This window comes from Silene latifolia, chromosome Y (genome assembly GCF_048544455.1).
Source record: "Silene latifolia isolate original U9 population chromosome Y, ASM4854445v1, whole genome shotgun sequence".
NCBI classification, from domain to species: domain Eukaryota; kingdom Viridiplantae; phylum Streptophyta; class Magnoliopsida; order Caryophyllales; family Caryophyllaceae; genus Silene; species Silene latifolia.
Window position 1 is genome coordinate 219,786,468 of NC_133538.1, and position 22,135 is coordinate 219,808,602.

The 22,135-nt window shown below is 43.0% G+C and overlaps 1 protein-coding gene across 1 annotated transcript; it reads right to left on the bottom strand.

Moving 5' to 3' along the window:
- Nucleotides 1–433: 433 nt before the first annotated feature.
- On the bottom strand, nt 434–5,626 carry LOC141630094 (uncharacterized). The gene is made up of 4 exons (XM_074442970.1): nt 5,576–5,626; nt 1,948–2,956; nt 1,119–1,816; nt 434–919 (listed from the first exon to the last, which is right to left on the bottom strand). The coding sequence occupies exons 1-4, from the start codon at nt 5,624–5,626 to the stop codon at nt 434–436; spliced, it is 2,244 nt and encodes a 747-aa protein (XP_074299071.1).
- Between the last annotated feature and the right edge of the window lie 16,509 nt (nt 5,627–22,135).

Genomic DNA, 22,135 nt, shown 5'->3' on the forward strand with positions numbered 1-22,135 from the left:
CGATCAGTTGTTGGAATTATATTGGAAAATTAAGAGCTGCAAGCATCTGATCTACAAACTTCCATTCTATTGTGTCATAAGCCTTCTGCAGATCTAGTTTAAACATGCATCTAGGAGATGACATACCCCTATTATACAGTCTAACTAGATCCTGGCAGATCAGGATGTTTTCAAGTATGCTTCTTCCTTTAACAAATGCTTCTTGATTCCTGCTGATGATGTCAAGAAGGATCAAAGCAAGCCTAGCACACATAAATTTTGAGATGGTTTTCGAAGCAACATTACAATAAGAAATAGGTCGATAGTGCTTGACAGTAGTTGGTCTCTCCATCTTTGGGATAAGAGTGATAATGGTAGAGTTAATCTGAGATAAGAGTTTGCCAGAGTCAAAGAAATTTATAACTGCTGCATAAATCTCATCTCCTGTAATATCCTAAGCATCCCTAAAGAATTGACTACCATAACCATCAGGTCCGGGAGATTTCCCTTTAGGGATACTAAACAAACAATGCTTGACCTCCTCAGCTGTAACAGGTTTACTCAGAATGTTCCAATGTTCAGCAGTGTAACAAGCTCCTTGTCTCACTACAGTATGATTCACTCTCCCAGTCACTGTATGAGACCCTAAAAGGTTCTGATAATAAGTTAAGAAGGCAGCCTGAATAGATTCACCATCAGTACATAAAATTCCATCCATATCTTCAATTTGAAACAATTTATTTAGGTAAATTCTTTTCTTAATAGCATGATGAAAGTAGTTAGTATTCAGATCACCTTCCAAGAACCACTGAATTTTAGCTTTTTGAATCAAAAAACTATCTCTGGATGAGATAAGTTCTCTTAGGTCTTGAGCCATATCCATTTCCTGCTGCAATAAATCAGGATCACCACGGTTATCAACCAATAACTTCTGAATATTCTAAAGGGCCAGAGTTGCAATATTAGTACTGTTTTTTATATCAGAGAAACAACTCTTATTCAGACTCTTCAAAGCAGGCTTCAAAGCTTTTAATTTCTTAATGATGGAGAACATTTTTTTTAATTGTTTTTTTGGTGGAATGTGAAATTCTCATTAATATGGACAACATTCTGGTCCCTTGAAATTTGAGACTCCACACAGTCCTCACAATATTTTTAAACTGACTAGTAGAACCCCACATATTGAAGTACTTGAAATTTTTCTTGCCACCCAAAGTATTTTGTTTGGCCATCACAGTACAAGGGCAATGGTCAAACAAGCCTTCAGGGTGAAAGTGTGCATAACTATCACCAAACCCATCCAACCATGCTTGATTTCCCATTGCCCTATCCGGCATACTATTGACTCTATCAGAAGGATTATGTTTATTAAACCAAGTAAACAAAGCTCCAGTTGAAGGTATATCTTCCATGCCACAAATAGAAACACAATCCTGGAAATGTGCCATTTCAGCATCAGCTGTATTGCCCCCTAATCTCTCCACTGGTGACATAACAGTATTGAAATCCCCTAACCACAACCAAGGATCATTACAGTTAAGGGAATTCTCCTTCAGAATATTCCATAAAGCCACCCTTCCCTCTAAACCATTAAAAACATATATCATTGTAAGCTGAAAGGTCTTATTATCAACTCTAGAACATACTACCATATGGATATGCTTAGCACTGTAGGAAATAAAATTAACATCAAAACAATCAGGTTTCCACATTATCCAAATTCTACCTCTTTTATGCGAACTGCAATTAGTGGAAATGCTCCATCCATCACAAATTGAAGTATTTTTATTCAAAAGAGATCCAGGTTTCAGCTTAGTTTCTAATAAGCCAAACAAGCCTACCAAATTATTGTGCATAAACCATTTAATCACTTTCTGCTTATTCAGGTCATTTAGTCCCCTCACGCTCCAAAATCGTATGCTATTAATTGAGAGTGCCTCAAGGAGGGTCCTTTCCACTCTCTACTACCTCCCTCCCCCCTGGAAGCATTAGAGTTGTTCAATGCATCTAGGAAAGAATACTTGCTAAATTTGGCAGAGAGCCTCACCCCCATCATAGTCTCCTTCCTATTCAACCTCATGATATTTTTTGCTGGAGTAGACTGTATGGGAACAGATCTAACAGTATGCAAAGGAGGAAAATTAGTAGGAGTTAGTATGGGAGAGGTGGTCACAGGTTCTACCACTGCATCTTGAATCATAGTTGTCTGAACTGGCCTCCAAACTTTCTTCTGTTGCTGTTTAGGCTTATGAGGTTTTTTAACAGATTTCTTGCACTGTGCAGCATTATGCCCAATCCCATTACAACTGGTACATAAGATAGGTTTCCACTCATACTCTACAGGCATAAAAACCATATGCCCAGACTCATCCAAAAACTTGACTTTGGCAGGTAGACTCTGATCCATGGACAATTCCACCATAACCCTAGCATAGCTTAAACGAATTTTATCATGTGTCTCTTGGTCCTTCTTAACAAACTTACCCACCAAACCTGCAATTGCTTGTATACAACTCCCCCAAAATTTCAGAGGAATATTAAAAAGTTTCACCCATGCAGGAACAACATCATCTTTTGCCTTAACAAGCACCATATCCGCAGTCCATGGCTTAATAACAATAGGTTTATTGTCATAAAGATAGTAACCAGGCTGTAAAAAGGCCTCCCTATCCTTATTTTTAGTAAATCTAACAATAAAGACCCCATTGTCGAGAAAAGAAACTCTTTCAACACCAAATCTAACCCATACATTATAAATATAATCTTGTACCATTGCCCAGGGAGGGTTTGCACCCAAAATGTAACACATAACAGAATGAGACCAAATTTCTACCTCTGTTTTGATATCATCATGGGTAAACTCTAAGAGCTCTTCAGGTACTTCCTCCTTATGGATTGTTGGCATAACAGGGATGTCCTTTCCTCCATGGCGAAGTATCCAACCTTCCTGTAGCTCACCATCCTCCTCAGTGACTTCCTACACTTCATCTTCAGGGAGCTGTAAGACAGGGATACTGTGAACATCATGCATAGACCGAGTTTTGCGTGCATTAGAGGACGATGAAGCCTCAAAGGTAGTAACTTTCGGACGTTCATGACTCCTACCACTAATAGTAACATGTTTTTGTGATTTTTGAGCATTTTTCAGTGAAGAAGATGAAGTTATTAAAGGAGAAAAATGATTTTGCGTTGCCTTAACATCCGTCATTGTTAACTTTTAGGTTAGAAAATTTTAGAGCTTTCTCTCTCTATCTTTCTCTCTCATTGTTTTTTTTTGTCTAGCACTTTCCACAGATGGAATGAATCCTCATGGAAATATGAGTACCCAACATTGTACTTGGCCAGTAGTGTTGGCCATTTATAATTTACCCCCATGGGTTTATGTTTAGGTATTTTTTTACCGAGTTGATTGATTCGGGTCAATGCGGTCATACTCGTTGGATATTTGATTGATTGTTTGAATGTTGATATGTAAATAAGGAAATTAAGTACGAAATATAAATTAACACGTGAGATTTGGTGATGCGGAAAACCCAATGTGGGAACAACCGCGGGAGGAACGGTACCCTTCCAAATATTGCACTATACTTGAATAGGATGATGATTACAATATTAACGTAGTGCTAATCTTGCTGGCATGAGGTATCAAGCCTGCAAGATCTTGGGCGGATGTATATCTGCGTATGAGAATATGATGAGGTCTTGACGTCAATGTGTGAATATGTGGATGTGTTGAATGTCTTCCTTGATTTGCTTCCTTGGCTATTTATAGGGTGAGAACCCTAGATATGTCCTACCTTGATTATGGAAAGAGAATATAATTTCCATAAGAACTCTTTCCATATTTGGCCGTCTTCCCCAATTCTCCCTGATCTCCCTGACTTCTCCCTAACTCTTCTTTCCTTAATCTGGACGTCTCCTCTGATGGGCCCCTGGTCTTCTTTCCGCATACGCCAGCCCGTTCCCCCCTTCTCTAATTACGGGCTTCCTTCCCCCTCATCACTCCTCCCATAGTCTTTTATTTTATCAAGTGGGCCTTCCCTTTATCGCGCTATTTTTAGCCCAAACAGTTTGCCCCAAATTTTTGCGAAGTACGCTACGAGGTGTCGAGCAAGGAATTTACGTAATCGAATGTTAAAAACCCTAAGCCGTCATTTGCACTTCTTTTCTTGCAACTCCATCATTTCAGCCGCCCATTTCCTCTTCACTCGCACCCTACTCCCTCTCTCTTCCTTTATAATCTCAACCTCCACCTTCCACTTCCATTAATCTCAAATTATTTCAAAAACTCTCCCTCTCTCTAAACCCTCAACCTTCCTCTTCTCTTACCTCACCGGTTTCATTGTTCCGCTCTCCATTGTCACTTCCAGCATGTATTCTTCCCCTTTTCTCCTTTAATTTCCATTTTCTCTTTCTTTACCATGGGTAAAACCCGACAATCTTCATCAACCTCCGCACCCGCTAACCGTAATCCTGACATAGTCTTCCCTTCTCGCGGACTCTTTACTTATCCCCACGACTGTGACTCCGCCTTAACTGCTGCTGACATTCCCACGATCAAGGGTTTGCTCGACCTTGGTGAAGGGGTGGATATTGCCATCCCTGGACAAGGACAGAAATTTGATGCCCTTCGTCCAGGATGGGTCTGCTCTTACCTGTACCCTTTAAAATACGGCCTCCGTTTTCCTTTTCCCAAACTCATCCAAGATTTTATTTTTACCAATAATTTCTCCATGGCACAAATTTTTGCTGCCGTCTGGAGGGTTCTTCTTTACTCTCTGGCCGCTGGTCAAAACACTGGTAACTCTATCACCCTGGGCGATCTAGCCTATATGTACATCATCAGGTCCCTGGGTAGGGGTCAATTCTCATTCCGGGGCTGTGGAGTGGCTCTCTTCAGGCATGTATCCAAATCCCGTGATGAGAAATGGTTTGAGGACTTCTTCTGCATGAGGAAGGATTCCATCCAGCCGCCTGCTGATTACATCATCGAGAAATGGGTCATAACTTCGAGTAAGTAGTCTCCCAGTCACCTGGTTTATTTATCTCGCTGCTTACTAGCTTACTTCATCGTCTTCGTGCAGGCCCCTGTGACCTGACTTGCATTGGTGCCAAGATCCCTGCCTGCAGCAAATTGTTCAGTATCTCGGAATTTGAGAGAAAGTTCCCAGACCTGGTTCCTGGTTTTTCACCTGCCTCCTCTTCCAACCCTCTTCAACCAGCTCACAGCATGTCTTCTAGTGAGCTGACCACAATCGTTTCAGTTTGCAGCTTTTATTAATGCTTTAGTTGTCCTGACGCCTGAGACTACATCTGCTAGCAGGCTCAAAAGTTGATCCTTTAGAAATCATCCTCTAAAGCGCAAAAAGGAAGAGACCTTCTGCCAGTCCTGACGTGGCATCGGCCTCCAAGAGGAGTGCTCCTGCTGCTTCCTTCCAGACTCCTCCTACCCATTCCAGTTCTGCTGTACCTGAGCCCTTAGAGGTTGACCCATTGTCTCGCCATCCGCCTACTCCTCCTGTCAGTCCTCGTGCTTCATCTAGCGGAGGTATTACTGCTCATTTCCCAGAAGGTTTTGGGAATGTGGACAAGGTACCATACTGGCCGGAGATTGACCAGCTTCTTTTCCCTCCTCTGAAGGAGACATTCTCAGAGTTCTCCCCCATAGGAGATGGCTTAGAATGACGTGCACAACGCCTTCATGGTGAATGCTCTTCATCTTCTACCTGTTTGATTGCTTTTATTTAGATTCTACCTTTTGCCTTTCCTTGCTGACTTCTGACTTCCTTGCCCCATAACCTCCAGTCTGCGCTCTACAATAGGAAGATGATCAACATAGTGCAGAACACCAGTTGTGCCACCAACGCCAAAAACCAGGAACTGAGGGGGACAATTGCCGACTTGGCGCAGCAGCGGTCTGATCTGAAGGAACGCGTGGTGAAGTTGAAGGCTGAGCTTGCTATCACCAAGAAGAAGATGAAGGAAGGGGCTGATCATCTAGCCCGCACTCAAGAGGTGTGCAGCACTTTCTCTGACTCCCTCAAGCGTTCTGATGAGAAGATCAGCGAGCTGATCTCCCTGGCCACCAATGTTGTTGCCTATGCTACCTGGCGGGAAAAAAATCAGCGAGATGCGTGCTGCTCTTGAGAAGGCTCCCACCCAGCAAGCTATAGAGGAGGAAGAGAAACAGCTGGAGATGCTCTACCCCACCCAACCCAATCTGCATGCGTTAATGCCTGAATTTGGGGAGGTGAATTCTCCTGCATTGCCTGAGCAAGCTGCTGAGGGTGATGCTGGAATGTCCCAGGATGCTGCTGACGGAGCTCAGGAAGCTATGGTAGCTGAGAATGTGCAAGCTGGTGCGGTACCTGAAACAGGAGGTCAGCAGGCAGAGGAGGTTCCAGAGGTGGAGGTCATTAATGTGACCGATAATTAATTTTTTGTTTTTTTTATCAATGAACGTTTTGGCAGTCTTGCCCAGAGATGGCAGACTTGTAAGTTTTAAACTTTTTTCTGGCTGTTCCACCAAGGTGGCGGTTTAAACTCAAGGGCCGTGTTTTGGCCATATTTTGGAATATTCTTGCCGCAGTTTTGGCAAGGTTTGGTTTATATCTTGTGCTTGTTTCTTATATTTCCTTAGTTTAGGAAACTGTCATGTCAGCCTGCTTGGCTGATTTAGGCGAGTCATGTCATCCTAAAAAGGTCGATTTTCTGACTCAGCTAGCTGCCGTGTCAGCCTGATGGCTGATTTAGGCATATGCCGCAGTTTAAGGAGGAGTGGCCGTGTCAACCTGAGAGGCTGATTTAGACCAGTCTTGTCATCTTAAAGAGGCTGATCAAGACTAAGCTAGCTGTCGTGTCAGCCTGATGGATGATTTACGCGTATGCCATAGTTTTTCGATTACTTAACCTTGTTCATGACATAAGGTGTGTTCATCACGTTTAAAGCCAACAGGGGCGTAATTTAGGCATGTTTATCGTCATTCTAGGACCAATGGGACGCTGCAGATATCCCTATGTTCTATGTTCGTGCATGCATGCTGGGGCCCTGATTAATTGCGATTAGTGCGAGCTACAACCATGGGGTGGTATCAGGGGTAGCTGGGTAAGCGTGTTTAGCTGTCAACCAGGCTCCCTTTCGTATGTTCCACAGTCCGCCTGGTGATATACCAGAAATAGGAGTGAAATTGGCAGTATGCCTACTACCGGATTTTTATTTTAATTTTGAAATGTTTTAGCTTTTCATAGTACATCATTCTGAAGGCTAAAGTCTACTTGTTATTAAAAGTAATATCTCTTTAGCTGAAGTATGTTCCATGGGCGTTGTATGATTTGATCGTCCATAGTCATCAGTCTGTATGCACCATGGCCAACAACTCCTTCTACCTGGTACGGTCCTTCCCATTTATAGGCGAATTTGCATTCTTTTCGATTCTTAGTGTTTTCGAACACCTCTCGGAGAACCAGGTCTCCTACCTCCAGGTGCCTGAGTTTCACATTCTTGTTATAACTCCTGGCCACTGACTGTTTGTAGGCAGCCAGACGTATTTTTGCGCTTGCTCGTACCTCGTTAATTGTGTACAGGCTTCTGACCACCTTTGCATTGTTCAGTTCCCCTGTCATATTTTCATACCTGTGAGTGGGAACTAAAACCTCTGATGGAATGACTGCTTCTGCGCCAAACACCAGGCTGAAGGGTGTTTGACCTATTGCTACTTTTGGTATCGTTCTGTCTGACCATAATACAAGTGGCAATTCATCTGCCTACTTTCCTCCTAACTCATGTAACCTCCTTCTTAGATTATCCATGATGATTTTGTTGCTGGACTCAGCTTGCCCGTTGGACTTTGGAGTCCTGGGTGCTGATTTTTGAGGGTGATGTTCCTCCTGGCACAGTATCCCTCGGTGTCGTTGGAAATGAATTGTGAGCCATTGTCACATATGATTTCTGATGGGATATGTTAGGCCCAGATTAGCCTAGCCTGACTGTAGCCTGGCCTGACCTTACAAGGCTGATTGGGGCAGACAGAGACTGGACAATTCTAACCACTGTCAGATAGATGAAAAATATTACAAGATGAATAAGCTATCTAGTCCCAGAAGAAAGGCCTGATGGTAAGCACAGAATAGCCTGGCAACACACCTAGACAGGCTGGATTAAGCTGAAAAGTAGCAAAAGGATTACAACAAGATTAATGTTCATGTCCTATTCTCAAGGAAGACCAAGTCTAACCACGAAGCTATATTACCAATGAACCTGGACATACAAGAGGAGAATGAGTTGAAGAAATAATCAAAGGAGAACGAGTCAACCGAACTAATAGGGAATGTGCCCTATTAATCCGGTAACAGCTCCAACAAAAGAGGAAGACGTTGAAGATCAATGTAACGTTTATATTTGTATAACTATAAATATTGTAATCTGGCAATTGTATTATTCATTCATTATTCCTTAATGTAAAACCACTTCGCTACTTATTTCTCATTACTTTTCGAGTACACAATGACTAAAACAAATTTGTATTCAGCTTATCTAAATAATATAAATATTATTCTTTATACTTGATTTTGTCCTGTTATTCATTTATAATATTCCAAACTTATAGAGCTAGATACCCAAGTTATTCTCTAATCAGGTCGGATCCCTCCAGGAAAATCCTGCTAAAACAATTGGCGCCCACCGTGGGGCATCTAGTTCTTCAACCAATAAAAATTCCCTTTATCATTTTTCATTTAATATTCACACACAAAAATGGTGGAACTCACCCCAGAACAACAACTAGCAGCTGCTCTGGCCAAAATCAAAGAATTGGAGACAATCCAAGAGAAGGCAGCCTAAGCAGAAGCAGAAATCAATGGGTTGAAGGAGTCTGAGTCTAGCCTGAGGAAAAAATTGGAAAATCAGGCTTCGGGCTCCAAGACCAGATTCGAACCAGGAACCCCATTCTCATCCATTATCAAAAACATTGACTTTTCCAATTTTGGAACCCCGGAGAAAGATACATTATCCGGTACCCCAACCATTTCCAATGATGAAACAAACAAAACTGAAGCAGCAATAATGATGGCTATGCTTCAGGAAATCCAAAAACTCCACAACAAAATAGAAAATATACCCGGAGTACCAGACCCTGTGGCTGAGGTAGAAATTGACAGCTTTGCTGACTCACCCTTTGCAGATGAAATTGCAAAGATTGACCTCCCCAAGAAATTCACCGTCCCATCCATGAGAACTTATGATGGAACCTCTGATTCACAAAATCACGTTGCTATATTCAAACAGAAGATGTTGGCTGCCTCAATACCCAGTGAACTCAGGCAGGTCTGCATGTGTAAAGGCTTTGGTACAACCCTGACCGGAGCAGCATTACAATGGTTCATTAATCTCCCAAATGGAGGTATCAAGAATTTTGCAGAACTGATCAATGCCTTCAACCAACAATTCGCAAGCAGCAGAGACATGGCCAAAAGACCCAGTAACCTGTTCAGGGTAAAGCAACTCCCTGAAGAATCTCTCAAAGAATTCCTGGCCAGATTTGTCAAAGAGAAGGTGGCCATTCCCAGGTGTGATGAAGAAACAGCGGTAGAAGCCTTCAGGCAAGGAGTCCTGCTTGACAGTGACATCTATGCAGACTTGACCAAGAAAGCATGCCCAACCTTTGCCACTGTTCAATCCATCGCCTAATTAGAGCATGTCAGATTGGAAGAAGATCTCAACTTCAGAACGAAATCATCCGGAGGAAAGCAAGGCTATGGACATACTAATAGGAAAAGCTCCTACAAGAAAGGAGGAAACCCCATATCAGCACCCTATTCCAGGCCTGAAAGATCTGAAGTCAACATGGCACAAGAACACAAAGGTAACCTTTCTAACCTACCAACTATTCCTGAATATAACTTCTCTATTAATACTGCAGAATAAATCAAACGCCTGAAAAGCCTGGGAGATACAGTCAGATGGCCCAAGAAATCAGACAACCTCATGAAAGACCCAACAAGATGGTGTGACTTCCATCAGGACATCGGGCACACCACAGAAGAATGCATACAACTCAGGAAACAGGTGGCATATCTCCTAAAGAAAGATGAAGGACAAAGCAAGAGAGATTCAGGGAACGGCAGAGATCCTCCTCCTCCTCCCCCCATCTATGAAGTTAAGTTCATAAATGGAGGATCGAAATCGTGGTCCGACCAAACTCATTTGCCAAAAGAATATCCAGGGAATCCAGACTTCAGCCCCCTTCCAGGCCCAAGTCATTACCAGCTATTATTTTTGATGACTCGGACCTGCAGGGAATATCAGATCTACATCATGACAGCTTGGTAATCACCATGCAAATTGGCACAGATCAAGAATCTTGATAGACGGAGGCAGCTCAATAAACCTGGTGATGCTTGACGTCCTAAAAGCTATGAAGATAGATGAAGGGAAGATCATCAAAAAATCCAGCGTCCTGGTTGGATTCAGCGGAGAAACAAAGAACACCCTGGGAGAAATCAGCCTGCCAACCTATGTGGAAGGCGTGGCTTCATATGAAAGATTTGGAGTAATGGATTGCCTATCCTCATATAACGTAATCCTGGGCAGACCATGGATCCACAATGTCAAAGCAATCCCATCAACATACCATCAATGTGTGAAAATTCCAACAGAATGGGGGATAACCACCATCAGGGGAGAACAGAGGACGGCTCAGGAATGCTACACCCAGGCTTTGAAACCTTCAAAGTCAGGAAAGTCCCTTGCATAGCAATTAAAGTCACCTGTCAGGGAAGAATATATTGCATAAACACAGATGGAAACATGAGAGGTTATTTTGGATTCAGAGTTCCCTAACAGGAAGGTACTTGTAGGGTCTGATGCACCGGACTCGGTCACGCCCGATCTGGTCAGCTTTCTTAAAACTAAAATGTCATGTTTTGCTTGGTCGCATTTTGATATGACTGTTATAGATGCTGATATTATAACTCATAAGTTGAATATTGACAAATCATTTAAGCCTGTACAGCAAAAGAGGAGAAAATTTGCTGCAGAGAGACATGAAATCATCAACCAAGAGGTTGACAAGCTACTGGACATGGTAATGATCAGGGAAGTAATGTACCCTGACTGGCTTGCAAATGTAGTAGTCGTCCAAAAGAAAAACGGCAAATGGAGAGTCTGTGTAGACTACACCGACCTAAACAAAGTATGCCCAAAAGATCCATTTCCCCTGCCACACATCGATGCAATGGTGGATGCCACTGCAGGCCACGAGATGTTAACATTCATGGATGCCTCCAACGGATTCAATCAAATAAAGATGCACCCTGCAGATCAGGAGAGCACGGCTTTCATCACTGAGAGAGGAATATATTGTTATCTTTGCTATGCCCTTTGGATTGAAGAATGCAGGAGCAACCTATCAAAGGCTAGTCAACATGATGTTCAAAGACCAAATAGGAGATACCATGGAAGTCTACATAGATGACATGGTAGTCAAGTCAAAAAAGGCAGAAGACCACGTCAAAGACTTGGAAGTAGCCTTTCAAATACTGGAGAAATTCAATATGAAGCTCAACCCACAAAAATGCCACTTTGGAGTCTCAAAGAGGCAAATTCTTGGGCTATATGGTGACAAAAAGAGGAATAGAAGCCAACCCTGAACAGATCAAAGCTATCCTGGAGCTAGAACCACCAAAGACGGTCAAAGACATACAAAAGCGATGGAAGAATAGCGCCCTGAGCAGATTCATTTCAAGATCATCGAGAGGTGCAAATCATTCTATAACTCGCTAAGGAAGAACAAGGACTTTCATGGACCCCGATCATCAGCCTGCCTTTGAAGACTGAAAACATATCTATCCTCTCCTCCCTTTTGGCAAAACCAGTCAAAGATGAACCCCTTACAAGTATAATCGAGTCACAGCTAAACTTGTCGGTGCGGTCTTGGTCAAAGAAGTAAACGGACAACAACACCCTGTCTATTACGTAAGTAAAAGTCTACTGGATGCAGAGATCAGGTATGGCCTGCTTGAAAAATATGTTTTAGCTTTAATTATGTGTTGCACAAAATTAAGACCATACTTTGAAAGCCACCCTATAATAGTCAGAACCAATCTTCCTATCAAGTCTCGTACTTAGGAAACCGTAATTGTCCCGGACGAATGTGCAAATGGTCAGTCCAGCTAAGCACATACAACATAACATTTGAACCAAGGACAACAATTAAGTCACAAGCACTAGCAGACTTTGTGGCTGATTTTAGTCCGACCCTAGAACCCGGCCTGATAAAAGAGGTAAATAAACCCGACCGACCAAAAGGACCTAGAATGGACCCTATTTGTCGATGGTGCAGCCAATATGAGAGGCACAGGCCTGGGGGTAGTACTAAAATCACCACAGGGGGATAAGATAGTACAGGCTATAAGCTGTGCATTTGAGGCTACCAACAATGAGGCAGAATATGAAGCCCTAATAGCTGGATTAAAGGTATGTATTGACCTTGGTGTGCAAAACCTAAAGGTACGTACTGATTCCCTTCTTATTTCCAACCAAGTAAACGGAGTATATACTGCAAAAGACTCAAAAATGATACTCTATTTGGAAATTGTTCAAATTTTAAAAGAAAAATTCCGCAATTTTAATATTGACCAAATTCCCAGGGACTTGAATACCCAGGCCGATGCCTTAGCCGGCCTAGGATCTAACTTCAGCCCCCTTGACTTCGACAAAATACCCATCGTACATTTATTGGAACCTGCAATAAATAAACAAGATGAAAGTTTTCCAATTTATGTTGCTAATTCTTGGACAAAACCCTACTATGACTGGCTACAACAGGGAATCCTTCCCCTAAATAAACAAGATGCCAGAGCACTAAAAATAAAAGTTGCTTCATATACCATTATTAACAACGTGCTTTTTAAGAAATCGCAGGCTGGGCCATACCTCAGATGCCTGGAGCCACAAGAAGCTGAGCAGATATTATCAGAAATCCATGAAGGATACTGTAGAAATCATAAAGGTGGAAGAAGCCTGGCAAGCAAAGTACTCAGAACAGGCTATTATTGGCCCACCTTGAGGGCCGATTGCCTGGAATTTATCTCTAAATGTAAAGCTTGTCAGATTCACGGACCATATATCCATCAGCCATCGAGGAACTACATTCCATATCCGCACCCTGGCCATTTATGAAGTGGGGATGGATATAGTAGGGAAACTACCCCAAGCACCGGACAAAAAGTTTTCATGCTAGCCAGGATTTGATTACTTCTCCAAATGGATAGAAGGCGATTCATACGAGGCAAGTCAAGGAAAAGGATGTCATAGCATTCATCAAACACAACATCATATGTAGATATGGCATCCCCTACGAAATAATATGTGACAATGGCACATGATTCGTGGGGAAAAAAAGAACGACCTTACGTGCTCAATGGAACATCAACCTGGTAACCTCCACGCCAGGATATCCAAAAGCTAACGGTCAGGCAGAATCCAGTAACAAAGTAGTAATCAGCTGCATAAAGAAGAAACTAGAAAGAAGGAAAGGTAGATGGGCTGAAGAGCTCCCCTTGGTCCTCTGGGCTGATTGAACCACGCCTAAAACATCCACAGGCCAAACCCCCTACTCCTTGGTCTATGGATGTGAAGCAGTAATCCCGGCTGAGGTCGAAATTCCATCAGCCAGATGCAGCCTGAACACAATAACAAGCAATATACCTCTAATGGAGGATAGCCTGGACTTAACGGAAGAGCTAAGAGATGCAGCCAGCATTAGATTGGCAGCATATCAGCAAAGAGTTGCAAAGAGCTACAACAAGACTGTCAAAGCCAGGGTATTCAGGGTAGGAGACCTTGTCCTCAGGAAAGTCTTCCAAAACACAAAAGAAAAGAATGCTGGCAAATTGGCCCCAACCTGGAAAGGTCCCTACCTAATTGACTCAATAGTCGGCCAGGGAGCTTATAGATTACAAACCCTGGACGGCGAAATGATCCCAAGAGCTTGGAATATTGCACACTTAAAACTATTTCACATATAGAATATATCTCCGATGCAAGGTACAATTTTCGTGTTCACACTTCTTGCCTGACCTGATGTGAAACTAAATGTATGATACTTGTCATTATATGAATAAATGCCTTATATAATCTCTTCTATTATGTGGCCAAATACTTGCCAATATTCTTATACTTATTTTTACAAAGTAGAATCTTAAATACTTGTTTTACATACTGCATTTTATTTCAAACAAATCTTAAAGATTAAGGGCTACCCCACCAATATTCAACTGATACCCAATTTTCAGTTGCAAAACAGGCCTTAAAATACTGAGCTCAACTTAACATACAAACCTGGAAAATCTATTCCTGGATTGTATAACATAGATGGGTCATAAGCCCTCCAGACCGGCAAGGGACGTAAGCCCTCCAGACAGGCAACAACCCCACCCATAATACAATAAACTGGCCAGATCCAGCACATAAATCTGGCCCGATCCAGTCAAATAACTAGCCTGATCCAGTAAGACATGCAATACTACAAATGCCTTATCAGAACACAAAAAGGAACCAATAAAGACCAAATATTTATTTACCCAAAAATAATTGGCCTCGCCACAAAACTAATTATCCATTCCAAAGACATTCCCCCTGGATAAGCCAAAAAATACCTAAATATTCATTCCAGGAACATCCCCCCTGGATGGGCCAAAACAAAAAGAAAATACTCCAAACTAAGTAGGCTTCTCACCAGTAACCGACTCACAACCATCCACCATTTCCTGATCACCAGATTTTCCCTTGGAAGGAGGAGAATCCGCCTCATCTTCTTGACCCATATTGGCCAAATCAGGATCCTGGGCGTCCAAAGCCGCCTCATCACGGTCCGGGTCCCAATTAGCCCGATCAGAATCCGGATCCCTCATAGCATCAACCCGGCCTTTCCCAAAGAAATATGCGAGCGGCATCGATGGCCGCGCCTCCACTAGTTCCTTCTCGGCGCCAAGCTCATCATTTTTCTTGGTGATCTTGCACAACCTGCTTCTCGGACCAAATTCCTCCTTACAGACTCTAACTCTTTGTGACCTTCTCAACATTTTTTGCAGCCACCTCACAAACTATAGCGACCCTAGACGCCTCTCTAGTCATTGTCCCAGTGAGATTGAAGCACTACCTCATTACTCCTGGATGTATGCAGCTCACGGTTAACTTTATCCACTTTCTCTTCCAAGCTAGAAACCCTGGCCTGGGCATTCCTGAGTTGACAAGCGGTAGCCAACCCAACATCCAATCCCTACAAAAAATAAAATCAATCAGCCAAATATAAAAGTGACACAAAAAACACACAACAAATAAAACATCTCTTTATAGCTAACCTCCTTAGCTTGAGAAGCAAGTTCGTGACCTTTGTCACAAGAGAAGTCAAGATAGAGACCACCCTGGTAGAAGACTCAAGAGTATTAGCAGATAAAAGCTGGCTACCCATCTTGGCAGAAAATTCATCTATCCGTGACCGGGCAACATCCATATCATCAATCCTAGCAGACACCTGCCTAATACTCCTGATCGGTTGAGCCTGAATAGGCTCCTTCTCTTTCTCTTTCTCCTCCTCCTCATCTTCAGGGATGACATCTTCCCTCCTCCTTTTGGGAGCCTGGACTACCTCCGGTGATACTACCCTGGGTGGATCTTGAGGAGGCTGGACATCAGAAACTAGGATGTCAAGCGTCTTGTCACTCCCACTAGCCTCCTGGCTCTTGGACTGTTCAGCAATCCTAGCCACCCCAGCCTTTAAATCTTTTGCAGTAAAGCTGGCCAGTCTAGCAGAAGACCTGAACACTGAATATATAAAGAATGCACATGAATACGAGAAGAGAAGTCATAACAAGACAATAATCAAACACAGAAACATGCAGAAAACATACAGGAAAGAGCAGTGGAACTAGGCTTGCCTTTAGGCACCCCGACAAAGACTCGGCTTAGTCTTCATATACCGGGGCAATAATTCCCTGCCCAGACTAGCAGGCCAGGCCCTCTCTTCCTCAGGAATAGCGAGGAAAGCCTCTATCCTGGAAATAGCTTCCTCATCGAGGGGATCAGAGTTCCAATCAGGGGCTGCGAAAATTGTCAAATACAAAGGTGAAAACCCAAAACATCCTAATTTCGTATAATATATATTGCAAATTGACAGTAGAGGAAACCTACCACTTTCCAGAGGGGGATATCTCAGGTAATCAAAGCCTGACCCCAGGCTCTCCGTCCGGACAAACATGAAAGTCTTTGCCAAGCTTTTATCATCTCCAGAGTCCAGGTTAGTAATTAATGGAGACATTTTCGACTTGATTCTCAAATTAAAACGACCATCAACAGGGTTTTTCATATGATATATTGCCTTGATATCGTTAATAGTAATTATAAGATTATATTTAGCACATAGATTTTCAATGGAATGAACAAGTTTCCAAACCATTGGCATAATCTGAAAAGGTGATACTTCCATAGCACGAATGGTATCAATCATTAAAGGAATAAAAGGTAACTTACAACCTGCCTTGAACGCCCATTCAAAAATACAGAACCAACCAGGTGACACCCAGTTAGCTCTGACTGGACAAGACTCAGGGATCCATACCTCAGTCTATTCAGGAATTATTTTCTTCTCCCTTAAAACCCTATCATAGTTTGTTTTCAATAGGTTTTTCTCAGGAAAAGAAGAATACAGAGATTGAAGGGCAGTTAAAATAGAATCCTGATATTTAAAAGCCACAGCACGAGCAGGAGGGTCAATTTCCATCACCTCTTCTTCCTGGACGTCTGTGGGTTCAGACTCAGCAGCAGCCTTCTGGGGTGCAGCAGCTTTCTGGGGTGCAGGACGCTTTTTGGCTCCCATATCCTTTACTATTTAATTTATTATGATGAATTTTAATTTGGGAAAAATTACAAGTTAGCAGAGCAAGACTCCTGGGAAATAGGGGAGAATTTCAGAAGAAAGTTTAGCCAAGAAAGTGGAAGAAATTTGGTGAAGAACAACCTCATCCAAAATACCGTATTTATAGAAGGTGTATAACGGTGTAAAAACCCTAGAAAACACAAAACTCTCAGCATGACATCACACAAATTAGCCGTTATAAGTGTTCAACGGTAACTAGGAGTCTAAGAGTCATTGAGTAAATATGATTCTTTTTATTGTTTAACCCGGTAAAGTTGACATCTCAACCCTGGCCTGATCCAGCATGGGTAAAATGTCAAGGGGCAGTTGTTAGGCCCAAATTAGCCTGGCCGACGTAGTAGCTGGCCCGACCTTACAAAGGTGATTGGGGCAGGACGAGACCGGACAATTCTAACCCTTTGCGGATAGATGAAAAATATTACAGGATGAATACGCTATCTAGTCCCAGAAGAAAGGCCTGATGGTAAGCACATAATAGCCTGGCAATACACCTAGACATGCTGGATTAAGCTGAAAAGCAGCAAACGATTACAACAAGATTAATGTTCATGTCCTATTCTCAAGGAAGACCAAGTCTAACCATGAAGCTATATTACCAATGAACCTGGACATACAAGAGGAGAATGAGTTGAAGAAATAATCAAAGGAGAACGAGTCAACCAAACTAATAGGGAATCTGCCCTATTAATCCGGTAACAGCTCCAACAAAAGAGGAACACGTTGAAGATCAATGTAACGTTTATATTTGTATAACTATAAATATTGTAATATGGCAATTGTATTATTCATTCATTATTCCTTAGTGTAAAACCACTTCGCTACTTATTTCTCATTACTTTTCGAGTACACAATTACTAAAACAAATTTGTATTCAGCTTATCTACATAATATAAATATTATTCTTTATACTTGATTTTATCCTGTTATTCATTTACAATATTCCAAACTTATAGAGCTAGATACCCAAGTTATAATCTAATCAGGCCGGATCCCTCCAAGAAAATCCTGCTAAAACAGGATACCAAACCTGCAAATGATGTTTTGTTTTATAAACAAAATGACTTGTTTGTCCTTTATTTCTGTGAATGCTTCTGCCTTTATCCATTTGGAGAAGTAATCTGTCATTGCTAGCATCCACGTCCTGTTTCTAGTGGCTCTTGGCAGAGGTCCTACTATGTCCATGCCCCATACCATGAATGGCTAGGGAGAAATGATAGGATGCAAGGGTTCTGCTGGATGATGGATCATTGGTGCTGAGCGTTGGCAGGTGTCACATTTGCGTGCGTATTCTGCTGCATCTGTCTTCATTGTAGGCCAGTAGTATCCCTGCTTGAGGGATTTATTTGCCAGACTCCTGCCCCCTGCATGGTTTCCGCACTTGCCACTATGGAGAGCATGTAACACAGTCTGTGCTTCTTCCTTGTCCAGGCACTGTAAGTAGGGTCCTGCCAGTGATTTTCTGAATAGTGTATCGTCAATAAGTATGAACCTAGAGGCCTTCGCTCTAAAAGCCCTTACATCCTTCTTGTCATTTGGTAGCTTGCTGTGACGCAGCCAGTCTAGGTAAGGTGTACGCCAATCCCAGTCACCTGCCTGTTCAGCCGTTTGGTCAGGCGACTGATCGGTTGGCTGAGGGTCCTTATCTACCTGTGCAGCTGCCTGGACTACTTCCCCGCTCTGTGGATCCTCCAGTTCTCCCTTATCTACTTCATCCGCCTTCTGGATAGAGGGTTCCAGTATGTGTGCTATTGGAATGCTGGAGAGTTCTGTTGGTTTAAATGTTGCCCCCAAAGCTGCCAAGGCATCTGCTTCCACATTTTGATATCTGGGGATTTGCTTATGTTTGCAAGTTGTGAATTTCTGTTTTAATTCCTTTGCTATTTTCAGGTATGCAATCATCTTGGAATCTCTGGCTATAAACTCGTCATTCACGTGATTGACTATTAGCAGAGAGTCGCTGGATATGCGCAGGTGCCTGACTCCTAACTCCAGAGCTTGTGCTCTGTTTCATTGTTTGTTGCCTTGAATTCACATCTTACTGCTTGTGCTATCAGGTCTCCCTGTAGTGACCTTAGAACCAATCCTACACCTGCCCCCCTCTGATTGGAGGCTCCGTCAATGTGCATCTACCAGACCTCTGATTTCTTGCTTCCTTCTAGAGTGAGGATTTTCTCATCTGCCAGATTATGGATGGCTGGACTGAAGTCTGACACGAAGTAGGCCAGTCATTGTGATTTGATTGTTTTTCTGGGGTCATACTGTATATCATACCCACTGAGGTGTACAGACCATTTTGACATTCTGCTTGATTGTTCAGGCTTCCTCATGATAGATTTCAGCGGGTAGTTGGTCACAACATGTATGGTGTGGGACTCAAAATAGGGGCGCAGTTTGCAAGATGCTACTACCAGTGCTAACACTAACTTTTTAAGAGATATGTACCTGGTCTCTGTCGGCAGCAGAGACTTCCTTACGTAGTACACTGTCTTCTGCTCCTTTTCCTGCTCTCTGACCAGAACAGCGCTCACTGTCACCTCTGTGATGGCCAGGTATAGGAATAGTGGTTCTCCTGGCTCCGGCTTCGACAGTAGTGGCGAGATGTTAAGGTAGTGTTTCAGCTCTCTGAAGGCTTGCTCGTGATCCGCAGTCCATTCAAACTTCTGACTTTTTCTTAGTACGTCGTAAAACAGCCTGCACTTATCTGAAGATCTTGAGATGAACCTGCTCAGGGCTGCTACCTTTCCAGCTAGTCTTTGAACATCTTTAGGCTTGTAAGGTGACTCTAGTTGTAAGACGGCTTTGATCTGCTCGATGATGGCCTCTATCCTTCTTTGAGTTACAATATAGCCTAAGAATTTGCCAGATGATACTCTGAAGGTGCATTTAGATGGATTTAGCTTCATTTTGTATTCCCTGAGGGTGCTGAATGTTTCTGCCAGGTGCCACATGTGATCTTTGGCTTTTTCGATTTCACCACGATGTCATCAATATACACCTCCATAGTTCTTCCTATCTGCTCTTTGAACATGCGGTTAACCAGCCTTTGATATGTGGAGCCTGCGTTCTTTAGGCCGAATGGCATGACGTTGTAGCAATATATTCCTCTTTCGGACATGAATGTCGTCTTCTCTTGATCTGCAGGATCCATCGTAATCTGATTGTATCCACTCCGTGCGTCCAGGAATGTTAACATCTCATGTCCAGCTGTCGCATCTACCATTGCGTCAATATGAGGCAGCGGGAAGGGATCTTTAGGGCATGCCTTGTTGAGATCGGTGAAGTCCACACATACTCTCCACTTCCCATTCTTCTTAGGCACCACCACTACGTTAGACAGCCATTCTGGATATTTTACTTCTCTTATTTTCTTTACTGCCAGCAGACTGTCTACTTCTTGGTTGATAACCTTGTTTCATTCCGCTGCAAACTTTCTTCTTCTCTGCTGGATGGGTTCACACTTTGGGTCCACACTAAGCTTATGCGTTATGATGGACGGATCTATTCCTATCATGTCATCGTGTGACCATGCAAAACAATCCATGTTATCATGTAAGAACTTGATTACTTCCTGTCTCAAGCTTCCTGTGCATCCTGCTCCAATGAGCACAGTTCTTTCTGGGTGCGGCTTGTCCAGGTTGATTTGATCCACCTCTTCTGCTGGGGGTTCGATGTATTCGTCCCGGACAGGCTGCTTCTGTAATTGCTATGCAGGAGGGCTGTCAGTACACTTAAGTGCCTTCTTATAGCAGCCTCTAGCTTCCTCCTAATCTCCTTTTATTGTCTCCACTCCTCATGGCGTGGGGAACTTTATATACTGGTGATATGTTGAGGGGACTTCTTTCATCTAGTGTAGCCACGGTCTTTCCAGGATGACATTGTAGGTGGAGGGGCCGTCTATAACAAGATACCTCACTTGCTTGTTGACTCCTTCCACATAGTTTGGGATGATTATTTCTCCCAGCGAGTTAGCTGTTTCCCCACTGAAGCCTACTAGCGGAATAGTCTTATCTTGCAGATCCTTCTCACTGAATCCCATGTTCTCTATGGTCTTCAACATGATCAGGTTGACCGAGCTGCCTGTATCTACCAAAACCTTCCTAAATGTGCGATTGGCCATTGATAAGGTGATAATAAGTGCGTCATGATGTTCTCATTCGTCGCATGTATCTCCTTCATCAAAGCTGATAGCTGGTAAGTCGCTTTGAGAAATTATGCATGAATTTGCTGGCCTGTCTCCTTTGGTCTCGGTAGCATATCTCTTGGCTGCTGAGTATGTCAGCCCGCTTAGGTCTGAGCCGCCTGTTATCAGGTTTATGATTTTGGTGCATGTGGGTGGGTTTGCAAGCTTGGCGGAGCATACCTTATCCTGCTGCTTGCCCCCACGTAGTAATAGGTGGCTCAGCTTTCCTTGCTCATACAGGCGCTTGATCTCTCTTCGTAAACAATATCACGGTGGAACTCACACTTCTTTTTGCTATCCTTTCTCCATGCTTGCTCTCCTACTAGTGGGTTGGCCACCTGACTCCATTTCCCATCTCCCTGAGTGCCTTCAGGATTCCTCCGATACCTGTAGTGAATCCATATTCTGCCAGAGTAGGGAGTTGATGATTTTCCTCGATTCTGTTGACTCCCCTTCCATATGGTTTGTACCTCTCGTCTTTCTTGCTGGTGGTTTGCTTTCTTCCTGATTTCTCCACGACTGAGGTACTAGAAATACTTGGCGTGCTAAGTAAGCTGGCTGTGGCTAGGATATATTCCTCCAATCTAATTGCGGCAGCTGCCTTCTCTTGCACTGCCTCGAAACTATGGCAGGGATGCATAGTTAGCTGCGTGTATAGGTCGGAGTCATGGTGGAGGCCTCTTCTGAAGGCTTCTACTGCTGTCGAAATATCGCACTCTCGTACTGCTACCTTCTCATTGTTGAATCTAGTATTGTATTCTCCAATGGTCTCTCCTGCCCCCTGGACGATTCTGTACAGGTCTCCTGCATGCTTCTGCGGCTTCCTGCTGCTTGCGAACTTTTGAGTAAATGCATTCACCAATTCATCAAATGTAGATATCGACATGTTGGCAGTCTCACAAACCATCAAAGTGCCGGCCCTGCTAGGGTGGATCCAAATCCTTTGCACATGCAAGCCTCCTTGACTTGCCCTACAGCTGTTACTGTTATCATCTTCTACTTGTACTGGCTTATATGATCAAAGGGATCTGTTGTGGCCTCG

Bases quoted from the DNA above. Each gene is read 5' to 3' on its own strand.
- LOC141630094 (XM_074442970.1), bottom strand. From the start codon at position 5,626: ATGTCTCCTTCAGAGGAGGGAAAAGAAGCTGGTCAATCTCCGGCCAGT. The intron at 2,957-5,575 runs GTACCTTGTCCA...GATGAAGTGTAG, and splicing joins GTCAATCTCCGGCCAGTATG to GAAGTCACTGAGGAGGATGG. The intron at 1,817-1,947 runs GTAGTAGAGAGT...ATAATTTGGTAG, and splicing joins TGCTTCCAGGGGGGAGGGAG to GCTTGTTTGGCTTATTAGAA.